The sequence below is a fragment of the Suncus etruscus genome, chromosome 12, assembly GCF_024139225.1.
Source record: "Suncus etruscus isolate mSunEtr1 chromosome 12, mSunEtr1.pri.cur, whole genome shotgun sequence".
Classification (NCBI taxonomy): domain Eukaryota; kingdom Metazoa; phylum Chordata; class Mammalia; order Eulipotyphla; family Soricidae; genus Suncus; species Suncus etruscus.
In genome coordinates this window covers 61315387-61329923 of record NC_064859.1, presented here as the reverse complement: position 1 = coordinate 61329923, position 14537 = coordinate 61315387, and the positions used below count along the sequence as shown (strand labels likewise).

General features: G+C 38.5%; 1 protein-coding gene across 1 annotated transcript; it reads left to right on the top strand.

Annotated features, from left to right (window-relative positions):
- The first annotated feature begins 2553 nt into the window (after positions 1-2553).
- LOC126024232 (interleukin-36 gamma-like) lies at positions 2554-11249 on the top strand. The gene is made up of 4 exons (XM_049784637.1): positions 2554-2602; positions 3956-4063; positions 4867-5006; positions 11040-11249. The coding sequence occupies exons 1-4, from the start codon at positions 2554-2556 to the stop codon at positions 11247-11249; spliced, it is 507 nt and encodes a 168-aa protein (XP_049640594.1).
- Positions 11250-14537: the final 3288 nt, after the last annotated feature.

Sequence of the window (14537 nt, the reverse complement as noted above, 5' to 3'; positions counted from 1 at the left end):
AACATCCTTTCCAAACTAGAACCCCACCCCCTTACCTGCACTTCCTTACCTTTTAGCTGGGGATTATTTTCACCTGTATCGGGGCTAGTTCTTTGATATGTATTTCTAGGGCTTCGTACCAGTTGTGTTGTTTCTCCTAAGGTTTTCGGCCTTTTTGGTTAGAGCGGAAATATTTGCATACCTGAGACTTGTATATATTTGCCCAACATGGAGGAGTATATTTGTCTCACATCTATTGCAGACGCGGGTCCCTATATAATGTATTTTGGTGTGGTCTCATTATTTCTTATTCATGGTTACGTCTTCCGTTCGTGTGCCCGTTTTCTTTTGTGAAGGAAATTCTTCCCCACTAGAGATGCTGAGACGCAAGACTCCTGCAGCACTTCACTTTCTTTCCTGCAGTGTTACTATATTGAACATCTTAGAAACTTTCCCAGTCTTTAGATTTCTAGCATATGTATAATCAACTCTTTGTATCTGATTCTGTTCTTTCATGTGGAGGGATTTTTTTTTTCTAGCTATATATTGTGAACACAGTAATTTAAAGATTTTTGGGAGATAGACCATGTGGGCCTTTTAGATGTTATTTTGTGATGAGCATCCCTAATAAGAAGGATTACTTTGGCATAGAGTGGAAAAAGTTTCAGTTCATTAAAGAAGTCTTTTTTTTTTAATTCGAAAACAATTGTTATTAATTGACCAGATTACAGACAATATGGTAGGTACCTTAGTTCATCAATCAGCCGGTTGATCTGGTCTTCCCTGTTGCCAGCATCTCCACCTTCTACAAAATGGGTGGTCTTTTTCTTCATTCCACCCCGAGGAGAAGTTAACTTAAAGGACCAGAGGAAGTTGTTTTGCCTCTTTGAAGCGTTTTCAACAGTATAGATCTCATGAATCAGATCCTCCATGCAAACTTTTTACCAAGATTTCTGGCCATCAATGCATTATCTGTTAGGGCAAATTCGCTTCTTGTGGATTTTGCCATAACCTCGTTTATAGATCAACTCATTACTGACTTCAGGTTTGGATACCCCCGTGCAATATACAGTCCTCAGCATGTTAACTGAAGCTACATCCTCAGAATGTTAACTGAAGCTATTCTGGCTTAGAAGGAGCCTTCATTTAATTTTTCTTCTGCTCCCTCCATTGGTTCCAGTTGGAAAAGCTCATTAAAGAAGGTCTTGGGGGAGGTGACAATGTTTGAGTCTGGTTTTAAATGCAAGTGTCCTTGACTTCAACTTCATATAATTTTTATGCAACAGATAAAATAGGAAAAAAGAGATGGGGTCAGATTATATGGGGAAGGACCATAATTCCTCTGAGACAAATCAGGAATTTGGTTGGAAAGCGATGAGATGGTTGAGCAAGGATACCATTCACTGAAATGTCACAATTTATAGAGTAGAAACTTGGGACTAGTTGATAAGTTTTGGAGTAAATCATAGTTGACTTTTACTTTTAGGTGTTTCTAGAATTAGTATATATTGAGGGATCAAGTTTTTCTCTATTGAGGGTATGCTGCTCAGTGCACAGGACTTCCAAAGTAATGTGAGTTTCTTATCTGAGGGGTTGGAGGACTGTAACTACAAAGTTCTCAATTGAACTTTCATTCAGGAGTGTTCCAAATGGAGTGGTTGGCTCTCAAGAAGTGCCACAGTTCGTTGAAGCACAGAGATTTCAAAATCATGATTCCACTGGTGTGAGGGAGAGGACAAACTTTCTGTCCCCACTAGAAACACACCCTTTGTAAGGCATGTGATATTTTAAGCTCTAGCTTTGAAAAGGTCAAAGCAAGAATACTGAGCACTGGGGAAGTCCCTCTATATTACATTTCTGAGAATCTAGGCCTGTCATAATTCCATAGCCTGTGAGCTTGGTTCAGATTTGCATGATGCTGTGATTTCTTTCCTTAGAGCCTCACAGGTCTTTGGTAGGTAGAGATGACTTGCTTTCCGGGCATATGATTGTTCACCTCCCTATCAAGGAAGCAGGAGCCTCCCTAATCTCACTCTATAATAGTCCAGGTTCGATCAGAACCCATTGCCTTTCTTTGGGAGCTGCAACTCAGTCTTCTTCGTTCATCAGCTGGTAATTAAAAAGTTGTCTGGTTTTTTAAAAATTTCTCTTTTCTAGGCTTTGGGACTAGTGAGGAGGGAACTATACCAGACTTGCTACATTTCTAAGTTGTGTGCAGCAACTGCTAGGATCCTTGTGGAGTGGTTCAGGCATGGGGTGTTCTTCTAGGCAAAGAGCAGGGAACATTTCTGGGATGAGGACTGTGGGGGAGGGTATTGATTTAAACCAAGTCTCAAATTAGAAATTTTAGATTGACAATGCCACTGCAAGATTTCTGGGATGGAAATAGTTCTGCCTGATATTCTCTCTATGGAGGATGTCTCAGGTTCTCAATGTAAAGATTTATAGCCAGCTAGACTGTACCAAATCTCTATTCAGAATAAATGTCTTAATAAGCAATTTCTTGGGAAGGACTTGGAAATTCATCTCAGGTTGACAAATCCTATATGTCTCCACAGGTATTGACAACCCACTATGGATCATAATCCAAAAGATCTTCCACATGGACCACATTGTGCCATGGGTAATCTTGGGATGGAGTTTGGGAGGCTACATGAATAGCTGTCTTTTTTGAATGCTCCAGCATTCTCTGCTCCTCTCTGTGTGTGCCATATTTCACTAGTACCTATCATTTACTATAGAAACGTGTGACTCTCATGCTGAGGTCTTTCACTTGATGATAAGCTCTAGCTCCAGACCAGAAATGAATTGAACATACATTATGCTCTAGTGAGCAACGAAAGGGCTAGATGGGCCTTCACATTTGCACTGTCTTACAACAGGGTTTACTGAACCTGCAGATCCCACAGCTTTTCTATACAGAAAGTCTGTGTGTGTGTGTGTGTGTGTGTGTGTGTGTGTGTGTGTGTAGGGTTCTGTGTATTCTAGCAGGCTTGGTGTTAAAAACTTCTACCCTTTTTCTCCCTAATGACTACATAACATAGTGTTCTATTGTGTAGATGTATCACAGTTTATTTAGCTAGTCACCTGTTATCAGGCACCTGGGTTGCTTCCAATTTCTGGCTATTATAAATAGTGCTGTGATGAAGATAGGAGTGCAGATGACATTTTGGTATTATGTGTTTGTGTTCCTAGTGTATATCCCTAAGAGTGGTATTACTGAATTATAAGAAAGCTTAATTTCCAGTTTTTTGAGGAATATCCATATTGTTTTACAGAAAGACTGGACTTGATGGCATTCCCATCAGCAGTTAATGAGAATAAATGAAGTCATAAAATTTGCCTATATTTGGGTTGACATGGAGATCATTATGCTAAGTGTAATGAATCAGAGGGAGAGGAATAAACATAGAATAATCTCATTCATCTGTGTGATATAAGGAAAATAAAAGATAGTGTGGGGATGACATTCAGAGACAATAGAGAGAATGATTAGGAGAACCAGTTCATGGTAGGAAGCTTGCCACAAAAAACAAAGAGTGCAGTTAGAGTAGATAAGGGTCTACTATGAAAGGGACATGCATGACACCTCTTCATTAATAGTAGTGAAAATCACTGAGTCAAAAAAAGGAAAGAGAAATAGAGAAGTAAAATGCCTGTTCCAGGAGCAGGTGAGAAAGGGTGGGTGGGAGGGAAGATGGCATCAGAGGGAAACTTAACATTGGTGGCAGGAAATGTGCACTGGTGAATGTTATTGCACTCTATATAAATATTTATATAATCATGAATAACTTATTCTGTAAAAAAATACCCTGCAATTATGGTGTTTTTAAAAAAAAATAGAAAACAGAACAGTCAATGTAAATTAAAAACTTGGCCTTTCATACTGGGCCTACATTAGGTGATTGATATTTCTCCCAATGAACACCAAAACAGCCTTCTATTCATGAATTTTCATTATCCATTTTCATTTCAGGAGGGAGAACTACTGACTTTGGAAAAATATCTGACTTGAGTCATCATGTGTGGACCTTTTCTGGTGAAGACCTTGTGTCAGTTCCACGGAGAAGCAACGTAACTCCAGGTGAGAGGGGACTCATGACCATCAGCGGGGAGGCAGCTTCCTCACAAAAAGCTGCCACTGGGCATTTGGTTAAAGTGTGGCCCATTTGAGAGGGGAGAATTTCAAATCTTCTTGGGAAGGAAAAGACAGGATGAGTTTGTATGGGACCCTAATGAAGGGAGCACAAGAGGGTGCAACAGGAGAGATTCTTTCAGGTCTAAGGATCTGTCCTGTTTTTGTTTGTTTATTTTGTTTTGTTGTGGGGCCATATCCAGTGATATTCAGGGGTTACTCCTGGCTATGCTCTCAGAAATCGCTCCTGGCTTGGGAGACCATTGGGAAGCTGGGGATGGAACTGAGGTCCTGGGTAAGTCATGTGCAAGGCAAATGCCCTACTGCTGCGCTATTGCTCCAGCCCCTTGTTTATTATTATTATTATTATTATTATTATTATTATTATTATTATTATCATTTTTTAAAAGAAGGGGCTTATATTTTCTGAATGCAAGCTGTCCTGTAAGGACCTAACAACACAAGGATATAAATATTAATATTGTAACAGGCAAACTTTGCTCATAGGCAGAGCTCTCTGAGGATCAGATGTTTTTGTTGGGAATCTCCACCTCCAGATATTTAAACAGAATAGAGAAAAGCTCCAGGGCAGGATCTTTTTTATTAAAATGTGCTTGCTTCATGTTCTAGGATGAGATGGTATGAGGTGTGAATAAATGAAACAGGGTTGGTTGTTTAATAGACTCCCTGCAATGTACTAGTTTCTCCTGATTTTTGAGAAAGAATATACATCAACCTTCTTATCTTTGTAGTCACTGTCACCGTTATTCCATGCAAGTATTCAGTGCCTCCTAAACAAAACTCCAGGTTTCCCATTTATTTGGGAATAAAGGATCCAGAAAAGTGTCTGTCTTGTGAGAAGATGGAAGGAAAGCCCACACTGCAACTGAAGGTGAGTGACTAAGAAAAATAATGTTTTAAAAAGCCATTTCATTTGATGAAAAGTTTTTTGATTAAATTTGTAATTTTAGAATTAAAAATATCTGTTCTCCCATTCTTAAGTATATTTGTTCTTGGCTCTTTTTTTGTTTTGTTTTGTTTGTTTGTTTGTTTTTTGTTTGTTTGTTTTTTTGGGCCACACCTGGCAGTACTCAGGGGTTACTCCTGGCTCTATGCTCAGAAATCGCTCCTGGTAGGCTCCAGGGACCATATGGGATGCCGGGATTAGAACCACGATCCTTCTGCTTGCAAGGCAAACGCCTTACCTCCATGCTATCTCTCTGGCCCCTGTTCTTGGTTCTTTTTGATTTAGGTCTGTACCTGAAATTTTTATTTTTTTCATTATTTTTAATGTTTACTCACTAGTGAGAACTCTGTATTTCTTGAATTTTGAGATCTCAGGCACTGTTTCTTCAAATACATTCTCTTCTTTAATCCACCCTGTTGTCCATTAGGAACTCCTAATATTTGTCATCAGAACATCTAGATGTATTTTATTTAAAGTTTTTATCTTTATTAATTATTATACTGTTACTTACAATACTGTTAATGGAGATTTCTAGATCTCACTTTAATATTTTATTTTGTAGGCATCTCTTTTCTTCTTTAATATTTTGCCTCCTCTGAGAATTTTTTATTTTTCTTTTATTATTTTTATTGAGATATTGTGATTTCTAATATTGCTAAGTAAACATTTTATGCATGCAACATTTTGATACCATGCCCATTCCTAGAGCTCACTTCCTTCTACCAGGTCCCAAGGTCCAATTCAGCCACCTTCTCTGCCATGTAAACTCAATTCTAAACAAAATCTCCAGTTCTGATGCTTTGGACTGTTTATTGTTCTCTTAATAACTTTCTTCAGATGGAAAAAAGTCTTTCGTGAATCTCCCAGATTATGGTATTGTATTCTTCTCCTGTCTGCTTAGTCATTCTTATTTTGTGTTTCCTAACACTGTTACCTTTACTATGCTATATATTTGATCATTTATTGGTGAGTGTCTGATATACACATATGTATATACTTTGCCCCTTAAACTGTTCACTATGCCTCACTGTAATTTAGTTCATTTAATTACACTCCATCTATTTCAATTTATATATGTGTGGATTCTGACCTCCAGCACTATTGTGGACTTTTGAGCTACATTAATGGTTATATGGAGCTTGGATTTTAGTGGGAGAAGAGAAATGCTAAACATGTAATATAATAGGCACTCTGGGGGCTGGAGAGATAGCATGGTGGTAGAGCATTTGCCTTACATCCAGAAGGTCGGTGGTTTGAATCCTGACATCCCGTATGGTCCCCCGTGCCTTCCAGGGGTGATTTCTGAGCCCAGAGCCAGGAGTAACCCCTGAGCACTGCTGGGTGTGACCCAAAAAAACAAAAAACAAAAAAAATAGGCACTCTGTGACATGGTAAAGGTATGATGTCCCCTGGAAAAGAATGGTTAGAGAAAAATGAGAAGACTGGCAGTACCAAAAATATGTCAGTCTGCTGTGATGAATAGTGCTATTAATATTATTGAGATAGCGCAAGTGTTCAACACAGTAGGAGGCAAGAAAGTTCACCAGCAAGATGTCTGGTAAATGGCAGGACAGAACTTAGGAAGGAGGTGTTCAAGGAGATAAAAATCAATTATGAAAGGTACAGTCAGCCTCTGTATAGATTTTGGCTTTGATTCTGGCAAAATAAAAATTAGAATGTTTTGGACAAAAGGATGTTGGGTGTGAATACAGGTGGCTTAGGATTATTTTGGTCTCAGTAAGATATATCAGGAGATAGTAAATTATAGTAGGGGCATGTCAAAGAAAATACTACTTCTATATCTACTTACATTTATCCTCAGAGGTACCGAGAATTGTTCAATGCATTCAACAATGAAAGAATAGTTCCTTCAGGACCTTGAAAAGCATAATGGCACAGGGGAAGGCCAGCTTAAAATAAATTTGAGAGAAATTGGAGAGAGTTATGATGTACAGAAAATTTCCTGTAAAGGTGACTGGAAGTGGTGGTGCTCAACCAAAACAATTATCATATGAAGATGCAGAATGACAGATAATGTGCAGATAGAGCCATTAAGTACATTAAGAGCAAGAGCAATGTGCTGAGTAACAAGGAAAAAGGGAAAAAATAGCATCCTTTAGTTGATGAGTACAGATGGGGTTTGTCACCTGGACCTTTCTAAACAGGAGGCTGAAAATGAGGATAGAGGATCTGGCATTGCATTGAAATGAGTATTGTTATCATTACTCATAACAACCTGATATTGTTACTGTATTAAGGGAGAGGAAGGGAACTGAGGACTTCAAGGTGACATATGCACAGGTACTCTTCCAAGGGCTGGGTATTTTAGCTGAAACCTGAATAGTTGAAAGAAATCATCTAGGGAAGGTGTGGGACAGGCTTTCAAGTAAAAAAGAAGTGCTATTGTCCTGTGACAGAAATAACTTGGTGTCTTTGAAGAAAAGAAAGGATTGAGTGGAGGGAGCAGACAGAGGAGTAGAAAAATAGCCTTCTTTGTAGCTATACAAGAGTTGAATGGCATTGCTCCTGCAAACTTTACTTAATTTTAGTTTATTTGGGAAATATTTCCCAAGTGGTGATCGGTGTGATAAAGTTCTACTCTTGATGATTCAAAGGCAACTGGACCAGGAGTTCAATAACAGAATCCAAGTAAGTAGTCCTAGTTGGATCCGATAGTGTTTAGGATACACAATTCACATTGAGGGTACTGGTGAATAATAAGGCCAAACCTAGTATGATACTTAAGGGACTTTGTGGCTCTGGGATCAAACTAGGTTCAGGCACATGCAAAATATGCACATTAATGTCTTGTACTGTCTGTTGGACCCTGCAGCAAATTTTATTATGTGATTTTATTTTTATTGTTTCTATGATAGAAAATCATATGCAGGGCTCTTAATCTGAATGGTAACACAATCATATGCATTTATTTCAGTTTAAATTTCATGTCTCTTTTTATATGATATCTTTATTTAAACATCTTGATTACAAAAATGTTTGTGATTAGATTTCAGTCATGTAAAGAACACCCCCCCTTCACCAGTGCAACATTCTCACCACCAATGTCCCAAATCTCCCTCCACCCCAATCCACCCCACCTGTACTCTAGACAGGCTTTCCAGTTCCCTCATTCATTCACATGGTTATGGTAGTTCTCAGTGTAGTTATTTCTATAACTGCACTCACTACTCTTTGTGGTGAGCTTCATGAAGTGAGCTGGAAGTTCCAACCCTCCTCTCTGTCTCTGAGGATTGTTGCAAAAATGACTTTTATTTTTCTTAAAACCCATAGATGAGTGAGACTACTCTGTGTCTATCTCTCTCCCTCTGACTTATTTCACTCAGCATGATAGATTCCATGTACATCCATGTATAGGAAAATTTCATGACGTCATCTCTCCTGATGGCTGCATAATATTCCATTGTGATATATGTACCACAGTTTCTTTAGCCATTCATCTGTTGAAGGGAATTTTGGTTGTTTCTAGAGCCTGGCTATTTTGAATAGTGCTGCAATAAATATTAGTGTGAGGAAGGGATTTTTGTATTGTATTCATATGTTCCTAGGGTATATCCCTAGGAGTGGTATGGCTGGGTCGAATGAGAGCTTAATTTCCAGTTTTTGGAGGAATCTCCATATCGCTTTCCATAAAGGTTGGACTAGATGGCATTCCCACCAGCAGTGGATAAGAGTTCCTTTCTCTCCACATCCCTGCCAGCATTGATTGTTCTCATTCATAGTGATGTGTGCCAATCTCTGTGGTGTGAGGTGGTATCTCATTATTGTTTTGATTTGCATCTCCCTGATGATGTGAAGCATTTTGTCATGTGCCTTTTGGCCATTTGTATTTCTTTTTTATTAAAGTGTCTGTCCATTTCTTCTCCTCATTTTTGGATGGAATTGGATGTTTTTTTCTTGTAGAGTTCTATCAGTGCCCTGTATATTTTAGATATTAGCCCCTTATCTGATGGGTATTGGGTGAATAGTTTCTCCCACTCAGTGGGTGGCTATTGTATTGTGGGCACTATTTCTTTGGAGGTGCATAAGCTTCTCAGCTTAATGTATTCCCATCTGTTGATCTCTGCTTTCACTTGTTTGGAAAGTGCAGTTTCCTCCTTGAAGATGCCTTTAGTCTCGATGTCATGGAGTGTTTTACCTACGTGTTGTTCTAAATACCTTATGGCATCAGATCTGATATCAAGGTCTTTAATCCATTTGGATTTTACCTTTGTACATGATGTTAACTGGGGGGGGGGCGTCTATTTTCGCTTTTTTGCAAGTGGCTAACCAGTTCTGCCAACACCATTTGTTGAAGAGGTTTTCTCTGCTCCACTTAGAATTTCTTTCTCCTTTGTCAAAAATTATGTGCTTGTATGTCTGGGGAACATTCTCTGAGTACTCATGCCTATTCCACTGATCTGAGGGTCTGTCTTTATTCCAATACCATGCTGTTTTGATAACTATAGCTTTGTAGTACAGTTTAAAGTTTGGGAAAGTAATGCCTCCCATACTCCTTTTCCCTAGGAGTGCTTTAGCTATTTGAGGGTGTTTATTGTTCCAGATGAACTTCATAAGTTTTTGATCCACTTCTTTGAAGAATGTCATGGGTGTCTTTAGAGGGATCGCATTAAATCTGTATAATGCTTTGGGGAGTATTGACATTTTAATGATGTTAATCCTGCCAATCCATGAGCAGGGTATGTGTTTCCATTTCCGTTTGTCCTCTCTTATTTCTTGGAGCAGGGCTTTATAGTTTTCTTTGTATAGGTCCTTCACGTCTTTGGTCAAGTTGACTCCAAGATATTTGAGTTCGTGTGGCACTAATGTGAATGGGATTGCTTTCTTAACATCCATCTTTTCTCTATCATTATTGCTGTATAAAAAGGCCATTGATTTCTGTGTGTTAATTTTGTAGCCTGCCACCTTGCTATATGAATCTATTGTTTATAGAATCATGTCTCTTTTTTGTGAAGTGGATGGATGGATAACATGCAATAGCATAGGTAGTGACTTAAGATTGTAGATTGGAGTGAGTGGGGTCAGGAGTGAGTGACATTGAAAAAAACCGAGCTCAATTCAAAATAGTTTTGGATAGCATTTACAGATTTTACAGTGGAATTAAATGTTGAGATATCTTCGAAGACTGTGTCATGGTGATTCCTTGGTTGGGAGTCATCTGCCCAAACAACTGGATAGATTAACAAGAGGTCAATTGAATAAAGGTATTATACGGAAGAAGCCATGACCACTGTGGGGGATATGGCATACTTCTGTGTATTTATGGTAATTTAGCGTTTCTGTCATATGCTTATGAATACTTATTTTGCCTAAATGTACAATAAATGTACAATATATACTAATTTATACACATACAAACTTATTTCTAGAGGCATTTTTCTGAAGCATTCTCTAATTCTGAGGCATTTTCTGAGATACAGAGGCATTTTCTCATTGACATTTTTATTTTGTTTATTTAGAACTGCTCATATGTTTTATTAGCACAATTGACTTTTCTCTTCTGCTGGAAATTAGTTAGAGATCCAGAACCCACCTGATCTTTGCCCAGAGCATTGTATCCTCTAATGATCCCAGGATGCTTGGTAGCTTTGCTAAGGGAGGGGTTTAGCTTTCCACTGCATAAATGCTGCTATTTCTTTATGATCCTCTCAGTCAGTGTGAGGAGTGTCTCACTCAGTTCACTGTTCAAGTGTGGGAACATGTTTATTAACTTGTCTCTTGTGTCAATAATTTGTCATTTCTAAATTGGAGAGTGGGGGTAGCAAGGGGATTTTTTAAAAATATTCATTATGTTGTTTTGAAATTTTTTCAAATTGTTTCTCTAGACTTATTTTAATAGAAAGGGAACATTTCTAGAACTTGAGAAAATTTATTGATTTTATAGAATGACTGAACTATTAAAATATCCTCTCCTCCTTTTGGACACTGTCTTCATTTCAGGATAAGAAGATCTTAGACCTGTATAATGCGCCTGAACCTGTGATAAGCTTCCTTTTCTACAGAAACCAGACTGGCAGAACCTCCACCTTTGAGTCGGTGGCCTTTCCTGGCTGGTTCATTGCCTCCTCTGATAAAGGCCAGCCCCTTTTCCTCACTTCAAACCCAGCGGGAACAGACAATATTGCCTTTATCTATAAGAAATCTAATTAACCTAGAGGCTTAGGTTTGAGTCTTAAATTTTTCTGTACCCATCACTGTTCTCATCTCTGTTGCTTTAATGTCATTTCACATCAGTACTGAGAGGCGAGTAAGGCCTGCTAGCATCTCATTTACTGACTGAAAATAAATGTGAGTTCATGGCAACTGAAGATGGAATATGAGTTGAGAAGAAAGAAGAATGGGTTATATAAGGTTTTCCATGTATTTTGAAGCTTTATTCTTCAGTTCTTTATGAGGCTTGTGAGACTTTTCAGAGATTTTTTTTCAGAAATGGATATGAAGAAGCCCAAGGTCTTATGTGGTTGTATCCAAGATTACTGAAATAAAGCTGATATTTTTGTAATCTTTTTCCTAAATGTATAACATGCAAATTATTCTTCAGTTGTGTGTTCTATTCTATTATATATCAAATATTTTAAAATAAAACCCTGTCAATACTAAATTATTTTTGTCCTGTATAATATTTAACCTAAAGGAAATATGAAATGTTTATATTCCTATACAATAAGGAAAATAAAAATTGTTTACACAATAAGACTATACAAGTTTTATAGAACATACAAAGTAAATGGAAATTACAGTAACTAGAGAGGGTATTCTTGTATGTGAGTCAGAACTAATGTTTAGTCAGGGAGAAAAGAACCCCTTTTAGTTGTGAAAGTTTGGGTAAGGACGAACATGGAATAGGAACTGTTACCTCACTACTTTCTTTTTTGTCTTTCAGCCCCATTCTCTTACTTCCTATATCTTTGGGTTTTTTTTTAAAGTATACCCACAATCCATAGAATCCTTTTTATTATTATTTATTTATGTATCTATTCTAGGGGGCTACATCTGGTGGTGCTCAGGGGTTAATACTGGCTCTGAGCTCAGGAAATACTACTGAAGTTGATCAGCGAACCACAAGGGATGCTGGAATCATACCCTGGCTGACCACATCTGAGTGTCTTCTCTAGAGTCCTTCCAATAACCATTTAAAAAACTGCCAAAAGTGTGTTTGGAGGAACAGAAAAACACAGGTTTTAACAAAAAATAACTTTTGAATTTGTAGCAATAGGGTCAAAATAGGAGACATACAGAACCATATAGAAAAATATAAAGCGAAGGTGAGTATTACTCGCCCAGAGACTGTGGAACAAGCTGACTCTCCTGTGTCTCTGGAGCATGGCAGACATCTTGGGCCTTCTCTCTGCTTGCTTTGGCCTGGGAACTTTCATCCTCTTCGGCATCCTTCCCTGAAGGCTCGCCTTCTCCTGATGTGAGTCTTCCCTGCCCAGAGACTGTGGAACTAGCATGACCACTCTGCTTCACTTCGTGACTGCGCACTCCACCTCGCCAACGAATACCACCACAACACATAGAAAAATTCACAATACAAGCATGACAATGGGGAAACGACGCAGGCCAACAACAAGCATAGAGAATGAAGATGGCAACTCTGATGTCCCAAAAATTGCCAACCACCTAGTTAGTCTCTCAGATATGGATTTTAGAAAAGAAATATGGACAATGTTTACAGAACTCAAAGAAAGCATAGATCGAATTGAACAGAACATTATAAAAATTATGAGGATATGGAGATAGAAATCAGAAAACTCCAAACTGAAATAACAGGTCTGAAAAACTCAGTAGATAAATTAAAAAACCTCAAAGGAAAGTATCTGCAATAGGGTAACAGCAGCTGAGAATAGAATTAGTGAGGTGGGAGATCAGATGCATAACAACTTTGTACAGCAGGAGAGATAGATAAAAAGCCATAAAGAAAATGATCAGACAATGGAAAAATTACTCAAAGAATGTGAACATATGAAAATAGAAGTATTTAATAAGCTCAACAGAAACAATTTAAGAATCACTGGAGTCCCAGAGAACCAGAAAGAAAATCCCCAGGAAGAACCAAGTCAAGGACATCACTATAGAAAAACTACCAGAGCTAAAGACTACATGCAACCAAATCCTACATGCCCAAAGAATACCAGCTAAAAGAGACCCAAGGAAAAGCACCGCAAGACACATCCTAGTTGCAATAATGAATCCCAGAGATAGGATAGAATACTAAAAGCAGCAAGATCAAAAAGGGAAATTGCATTCAAGGGAGCATCCTTGAGATTTACAGCAGACCTGTCACTAGAAATTCTCAAGGCCAGAGGCAGTGGTGGAAGATAGTGACAAAACTTAATGAAATAAATGCTTCCCCTAGAATAGTGCACCCAGACAGACTCACTTTCAGGTTTAAAGGAAGTATACATAGCTTCACAGATAAAGAACAACTCAGAAACTTTGCAGACTCAAAACAAGCCTTAAAAGAAAAACTGAAAGATCTACTTTAAGACAAGACTGACCAATAGACATATCAAACCTCCACACAGAGATGGCATTAAATCCTATGACAATTATCTCTCTCAATGTCAATGGATTAAATGTACCAGTTAAGAGACACAGAGAGGCTAAATGGATCAAAAATGAATCTAACCTTCTGCTGCCTACAAGAAACACACCTGAAAAAGAAAAGCTTTGGACAATGCATAACCTTTTCTTAAAAAAAAAAAAAGAAAAAGAAACACACCTGAATAGTCAGAACATAGACTCAAAATCAAAGGCTGGAGGAAAACCATCCAAGCAAACAAAACCTTTAAAAACCTGAGGTGGGGCTGCTCCCTCCCTCCCTCCCTCTCCCTCTCTATCCCCTTCCCTCCTTTCTCTCCATCTCTCTCCATCTCTCCCTCTTTCCTTCCCTCTCCTGTCCCCTCCCCCTCTGTCCATCTCTTTCCTCTTTCCTCTCTCCCCTCTCCATCTCCATCTCTCTCTCTCTCCATCTCTCCCCCTCCCCTCTCTCTCTCCCTTCTCCCTCTCTCTCTCCTTCCTTCCTCGGCCTCCCATCCTCTCCCCAGCCTCCTCTCTCTCTCTCTTCCCCATCTCTTTCCCTCCTCCTCCTCCTCCCCACTCCTTCCTGCCCATTTTAAAAAAGAAAAGGAAAAAAAAACCTGAGGTGGCCATAATAATATCAGATGACACAGACTTTAGACTCAAAACAGTTTTAAGGGACAAATATGGACATTTTGTACTAATCAAGGGATATGTACATCAGGAAGAAACCATACTCCTTAACATATACGCACCCAATGAGGAACCAGCAAAGTATTTAATACAATTATTGACAAATCTTAAAAAAGATATCAATAACAACACAAGAATTGTGGAAGACCTCATAACTGCCCTGTCTCCCCTTGATAGGTCAACCAGACTGAAACCCAACAAAAATAATACTAGCTCTGAAAA